Here is a 6,979-nt window from a genome sequence, read left to right on the forward strand (position 1 = left end):
GGAAGTGGCTGTGGGGTTTCCAAGGGAGCCAGTGGGGGGAGGCTCCTCCTGGGTGGGGCTGGGGCGGGGTTATTGCTCTGAGCTCCCTGTCCCCAGGGGGACCTGCGTGGGAGGATTTCAAGAGAGGGGGCTGGCACTGGATTGGGGACACTGCCACACGAACACTCAGGTCACAGCACATAGGAGGTCAGGGGAGGCTGGGCGCCGTATTGCACTTTGAGAGTGGGGCCGGGCAGTTACCCCCTCAAATCTGAACCTGGGAGGAGACTAGAGGCCAGCCTGTTCCTCTCCACTGTGTGGAGAAGGCATGGCCTCCGCTCGGGGGTTGGAAGTGGCCAGGAGGGTGCCAAGGGCTGGTCCTGGGCCTTGGACTGGTGTTAAGGGAAGACCAAGTAGAAGAAGCTTCATGGGTGACTGCCCTGGTCACCAGCAGAATCCACCCTACACCTGCTCAGCTGCCGCTCCCCCCTTTGCCTGACTTGGTTTTGGGGGACACTGGTAGACCCTCATCGCCCTCGCTGTCAGAGCTGCAGCCGCTGATGTCCGTGATCTCCAGCTCAGAGTCACTGTCCTCCTTCCCAGCCAGTGTGGCCTCTGGACCTCCAGCCCCCGGCAATGCCAGGCGAGGGGCCACTGCCAGCCCTGAGGGACGCTCGGGGCCCAGGCCCTCCCCTGTTGCAGCAAGCATGGGTGCAGCCGTGGGCCCTCCCCCTGCTCCCGCAGCTGGAAAGTGGCCCAGGGAACCCAAAGGGCTGGGATAGAAGTGAGGTGGGTAGAGAGAGGGGGGCAGCTTGGGGAAGGGGCCCGTGAGGTATGGGTTAAAGTTCCAGGGGTACTCAGGGAAGGCGCGGCCATAAGGACCCAGCAGGCTGGGTGGCTTGGAGTAGCCGGTGGCACCTGGAGGGGCACAGGGAACAGGTCAGGCGGGCTCACTAGCCATTTGGGAGCCTGCTTGCATGGTGCGTGTACCTCCTCCATGGTCTTCCTGTCCTTCCCAGTGTAATTCCACTAAGGGTCTCCCACCTTCCCTCACCTCCCCCACTGCCCCCCTGTTCCTTTAGCCTGCCTCCCCAAAGCCCTTCCCGCCAGTGGCCAGCTCCTCCCCATTAAGTTGCTCTGCGCAGAGCATTCTCTGCCTTGACTGGCTTTTCAGAAATGCTCCCCTTATGTAATCCAAGTTGGCTTCCAACTTGTGATCGACCTGCCGCCTCCTGAGTGCTGGGTCTCACGGAACCCAGCTTGACACTGCACTCGATCTGTAGTCCAGAGCAAGACTGAGCTCGGTCCTGCAGCCTCTGTGGCCCTTGTGCTGGGATCGCTGGTGTGTGCACCACACCCAGAGGCTGCAGTGTTGGTTGTAACCCGCTTCCTTCAAGCCACTCTGACTCCGCCCTCCCTGGCTTTTAAACATATGTACCCACACACAGACTCTGTAGACACATCTCTGCCTGGATCTTCCCCCCACTATCTTGTCTCCTGGAGTCCTCTCTCTAGCTGTGCAGATCCACTCCCCCAACCCCAGGCCCTTACCAGAACCCAGGAATGGGAAGGGGCTGTCCAGACGTAGTTTATCCGTCTCTGGGGTGAATAGGGGTGTCCGACCCCCCGGCTCTCCTAGGCGTGGGGTAGAGAACAGGTTCTGCAGGGTCTGGAGAGGGGAGGTAGGGAGGTGGTACTGCTTAGCCCCCTCTGGAGAGGATCCTGATGTCAGGGACACTAAACACCCCTCTTCCAGCACTAAGATTCCAGTATCCAGACTCACCTCGGGGGTCAGGGGTGGAGCATCTGGCCCAGGTGCCCCAGCAAAGGGCCCAGGGGTCAGCAAGAGTGGGGAGCCAGTGGCAGCGGCAGCCACATCCAGCAGTGGGTAATTAACAAGTACAACTTTGCTGAAGTTGAACTTGTAGGTGAACCTCTTCCCTTTGGTCTTGTGGAGAATGCGCTTGTTGTAGTAGTAGCTGTGGGAGAGAGGGTGGGCTACTGGGGAGGGGCAAGGGAGGGGTGAGGCAGTAGCTGGGCTCAGGTTCCTCTTGTCGCCACCCCCACCCCACCCGGTTTCCACTCACAAATACTGAGATCTACTGGAATTCAGTTCTAGGATACAGAGGGAAAGCCCCCACCTTGGGGGGTGGACCAGAAGGGACAGTGAAGGGAGAAGAGAGCAGCAGAATGGGGGAGGGGGGCCTGGCCCACAGTCCCTCCTCACCGCAAGGCCCGGCTCAGCTTGTCATAATTCATGTGGGGCTTGCACTTTCGAATGCCCCAGAGGCGGGCCACTTCATCGGGGTCCTTGATGACAAATTCCCCATAGTCTCCCTGCCAGGCGATGACACCCTGGTACTCCTCCTTCTGCAACAGCTCCAGGATAAAGTGCCACAGCTGGATCTGCCTCGAGCCAGGGGATGACTCAGGCTTGTAGGCCCAATCTGGGAAAGCAAACCCTAAGGACAAGAGACACGGAGGCCTTAAGGTTAGGAAACTGTTGGTGGGCTCCAGGTATGCTGCAGCTTGAGATGTCTAGCCTCTGAGGAGCATCTTATGGGTGCCTGAGTTACTCTTCAGACCCACTGTGCTTGAATCTGCTCCCTAAGTTACCTAAACAGCTGGAAAGAGCCCCTAAGTTTGTGGCCCCACATGCCTTGGTGCAGTCCCCTGTTATTCCCCTCCCCCCAAGTTCAGCAAGGGTGGAGATTGTGGAATTGAGAGGGACCCATTTCCTGCATCCACAGCTGTCTTGGGACTTGCCTGAAGAGGGCCAACTCTGAGCAGTGATCACCCTGACAGGAAGCCTAAGGTGTTTCCTGTGACTTGTGATCTGCCCCTTCCCTAAGGCCCCCACTGGCACACACGAGCCTGTATGCATCTGTGTATCTTCCTCTAGTTTGTCCCTTCCCGTGTGCGCCCATCTTCAAGCTGTCCAGTAGAAGGCTGCGTCTGATGCAGGCACAGCCCTGTAGGTACCCATGGCAGATAGCACATCACGGAGACATCCACTTGCCATGTTAGCCCATGGGACACAACCACACCCAAGTGCCATACACTCCTGCTTGGGGCCACTAAAGCAAACAGAAGTAGGCTGCCTACGCTTTATGCACTCAGCAACCCCGCACTGCACATCCATTGCAACATGCACAATTACAGACACGAGCCCAACAGCCCAGCTAATATCTGGTGTGATAGAGATAATGAGGCCATGACACTGAAGTCCCCAGATAGCCAGACGGGCACATGCACAGTAACAGTGACAACCAAACAACCTCCCAGGTCTACATTCAGGCATGTGTATGTCTGCAATTGCTTTACTTCACCCTGGGGGGAGCTTCCTGGTTCCCACCATCCATACGTACTTAAAGGCCAGGAGCAGAGATCCTACCTACCCTTGCTCTTTCTGGTCTAGAAGGCTCTGAATCCCAGTGTCCACACCACCTCCTATGTCATCCTCTGTCTCCTACCTGCCCAGAGATTGGCATGACCCAGCCGTAAACATATACTTAAATCTGGTCTCTAGCAAATTGAGAGCTGTACAAGAGACAGGGGAGGCCAGGGAAGCCATCAAAGACTGGGATGCAGGAGGGACTATTCTGAGCTGGGAGACCTTGATCCCTGTATCCAGTTGCTGTGTAGCCAGGGGGTAGTTCCTTGACCTCTCTGGTTTAGGTTCTAGAAGCAGGAGGCAGGGAGGAGCAGAGTCTCACCCAGGGTGCCCTCTGGTGTAAACAGGTGCAGGTGAGGCCCTAACTGCCAAAGGACAGGCAGTTGTTACCACTCCCCGTGGAAGGGGAGTTTTCATCTCTGAGCCACCTCAGCTCAGATGCCATGAGCAGTCAGTCTAGATGGACCCTGGCCTACCCATGGCACACTTCCCTGGAAAAGCCACTGCGTCACAAACATGTTTGTACAACCAAGAGACAAAAAGGGATCCACTAGAAAGAGGACTGCTACAGCAGGCAGATATAGACAACCCCAAAGCCTAGCAGTGGGAGAGAAACAGAGAAACAGTCTGGAACCCAAGCCCAGATCCTGATATCCAGGCCCAGGGCCATCTACACACACCCTGCAATATATACCTCAGATATCCACTGAGACTGCCACAGACTACCAGAGACAGGCAAATCCTTTTTATCCCACCATAGCAGGAGCACAGCACACAAGCTGGTCGACACGGAAAGTACACATGCAAGAGCCTGAGAAGTAGAGTCTGGGATCATCCCTGTGGCCTCTGTGGTACAATCTGTGTATGAGCAGACATGCATTCACACAAAGACACTTTCCCTCTGTGACCCCTTCATGAACACTGAAGTGTCATGCATGCCTTCACTCCACAATGAAACTCAGAGCAGACAAACAGATGGACAGGCAGACAGACAGACGGTCTCAAAGACTCCCTCTTATTAGTGACCCATTCATGCCCACGCAGGTCCTCTTCCCCTGGCTTAAGCACCACTCTCCTTCTCTTTAGGCTGTGCCCTCTCCTTGTGCCTAGCCTAGAACTCTGGGCTCTGCACCCAAAGACCCAGGTACCATAGGTGCAGCCTCGATGGACTGGACATGGCGAAGAAATCTTACATCTCAGCCCCTTCAGTCCTCATCCCTCCTGACACCTCATTCATCCTCCCAAAGACCCTCCACCTTTGTGTCCCAGCAAGCAGGTGTCAGGGAGTGCAGACCAGACCGTGAAGTTTCTGGTCAAGTTTCTCATGAAAGGGTTTGTAGCCAGGGAACTGCTGGAGACCGAGATAGACAGGTTCACAGGTTCACAGGTGCGTGAGAGAGACGGGAAGAGGAAAGGTAAGGAACTCAGAAAGGGCTGTGAGGATGGACAGGACAGTTACCAGGGGTCCAGAGAGCCGGCAGGGCAGGCGGGGCGAAGAGAAGGTCCGAGACACAGCTACAGTCCATGGTAGAGCGAGCCCTGCAGAAGCCGGGACAGAGACAGGACAGCGGGGAGAGAACCGGGTCAGCCAGTAGGGTTCTGCGGGGCTCCTCCCCTCCCAGGACCTCAACCTGATGGCAGCCCACCCAATTGCCTTCGGTCCTCAACCCCTCCCGGTCCACTCTCTCCCCTCCCGCAGTCCGGGTGTCCCTAACTGAAACCGCTGTCCTTGCTGTCCTTCCCTCCTGCCCAGCACCCTTCTCTGTGTGGTCCTCTTCATCAAAGTCTGGCAATTCGCCACCAGCAGACCCTCAACACCCTCCGATGCCCCCTACACGGTCTGTCTCTGGCTATCCTGCCTCCTGCCTGACCTCTGGGGGAGTAAGGGACTGGTCCCTGGGTCTTTGGGTATTCCTGCCTCCCTCTGCATGTGGCTTTCTCCAGCTACTTCAGATTTATCACGCTCGAAAACACAAATTCGCCCCCACCTGGCTGACCCCCGGCAGCTCCCTCTGTGGCTCACACTGCAGCAGTGGCCAGCTCAAAACTGGCAGAGCTGGGTACCTGCTAGCTAGGCTGGAGGAGGAGCAGGCCCAGCCCTCGCCTTTCCTCCCTAGCAGACACCACCCCCCCAATCCTCAGTCTGCCCTCTGAACCCACAGACCACCGCTCCCCACCCCACTGCTCTCTCAAACCTGCCGCTCACCAAAGGTTCTCTATCTTTTCACCTTAGACTGGCTTCCCCACCTCTCAGGCACCCCTTCTAGGAGCTGCACCCCCCTACACACACAGTCCTTTCCCTTCCCCTCAAGGTAGAGCCACCCAAGCCTGCTGCCCAAAGGAACCCATGGACCCCTGCCTCAAACCTGCTGCTCAACCAAGATTCTCCATCCGTTCTAAGATCAGCCGGCTTCCCCTCTCAGAAACTCCCTCCCTGCAGACTGTCTCCCCCCTCAAACTCCTGTCCACTCAGATTGGCATTACCCCTCAGATATATCCTTCCCCTCAGACTAGCCTCTCCCTCAGATACCCTTCCCCTCAGATTGGCATCCCCACTTAGAGACCCCTTCCTTGACTAGTCTCTGTCCTCTGACACGGCTTCCTGCTTCCCGTGACATCCCCCTCCCCCTTAGGACATTCCTTCCCTTGGATCGGCCTCCTCCCTGCACCGACTCCCTCAAATCCCCAATCCCTCAGAGAACCTGCTTGGTAGATACCTCACCCTTTTCCTGGCACCTTTGCCCTCTGTGAGGCCAGCCCCTCAGACACCCTCATCTATAGCCTCCTGCCCAGCTCACACTCACTACGCTTAGACAAGACATCTTTTAGCCATCCTGCCTGCACTCAGGGATACCCACACACCAAGCACCCTTTCCCTCACACACCCCACCCATTAGATCTTCTACAGACACTCCACACACCTCTCCCATACCACACAGCCATCAACCCCTCCTCACTCCTGGATACGTCCTCTCTCTGTATCTAGCTCCCCACAGCTCCCTCAACACTTCCTTGCCCCCCCCCTGGAGTCACCCCTGCCAAGGGCCACCCCTCCCATATTCCATCTCTTTGGGAGCCCTTCCTTATTTCTCTTTCTTGCTCATTTCGATCTCTCCCTGACTCGGCCTCTTTTCTCACCACCTCTCCTCTTTCCTCCTTTCCTCCACCTAGAACGGTCCCCCACCTCCACCCCCTCCTCAACTCTCTCCTCCCAGCCCTCAGTCCCATCTCTCATTTCTCTGTCTCTGCCCACCCGCTTCCCACGGCTGTCTCCCAGTCCCTACCCCTATTTCCTTCTCCATCCCTCACTGATCCACCTCCCCGCGTCTCTCTGTTTTCCCTGTCTCTGTCTCTCCATCTCTCTCCCTCATCTGCCTACCTCTCCCTCCTCCTCCCGGCCCCCTTCCTCTCAGCCCCGCCCATCCCGTCTATCTCTCTCTACTGAGCGTCTCCAACACCTCACCATCTCTTTCCCCACACTCACCCCCGTCTAACTCCCCCCTCCTGCTCTCTCTGCCTCTCTGGGTCCCCCTCCTCCCTCCCCCACCCCCCATTGGCCCCTCTCATTTCCGTGTTGGTTTTGATTTCTCTTCCCAACGCTTTCAA

At 57.1% G+C, this 6,979-nt stretch overlaps 1 protein-coding gene across 1 annotated transcript; it reads right to left on the bottom strand.

Moving 5' to 3' along the window:
- Nucleotides 1-372: 372 nt before the first annotated feature.
- On the bottom strand, nucleotides 373-3,121 carry Erfl (ETS repressor factor like). The gene is made up of 4 exons (XM_076928440.1): nucleotides 3,085-3,121; nucleotides 2,207-2,441; nucleotides 1,531-1,958; nucleotides 373-897 (listed from the first exon to the last, which is right to left on the bottom strand). Exons 1-4 carry the CDS (start codon nucleotides 3,119-3,121, stop codon nucleotides 452-454), a joined length of 1,146 nt encoding a protein of 381 aa, XP_076784555.1. The 3' UTR covers nucleotides 373-451.
- Nucleotides 3,122-6,979: the final 3,858 nt, after the last annotated feature.

Source organism: Arvicanthis niloticus, chromosome 1 (genome assembly GCF_011762505.2).
Source record: "Arvicanthis niloticus isolate mArvNil1 chromosome 1, mArvNil1.pat.X, whole genome shotgun sequence".
Classification (NCBI taxonomy): Eukaryota; Metazoa; Chordata; class Mammalia; order Rodentia; family Muridae; genus Arvicanthis; species Arvicanthis niloticus.

Excerpts from the sequence above, each read along its gene's own strand:
- Erfl (XM_076928440.1), bottom strand. The coding sequence starts at position 3,121 with ATGGATGTGCAGTGCGGGGTTGCTGAGTGCATAAAGC. Across the intron at positions 2,442-3,084 it reads GGTTGCTGAGTGCATAAAGC|GGTTTGCTTTCCCAGATTGG; the intron begins GTAGGCAGCCTA and ends TCTTGTCCTTAG. Across the intron at positions 1,959-2,206 it reads AAGCTGAGCCGGGCCTTGCG|CTACTACTACAACAAGCGCA; the intron begins GTGAGGAGGGAC and ends TCTCTCCCACAG.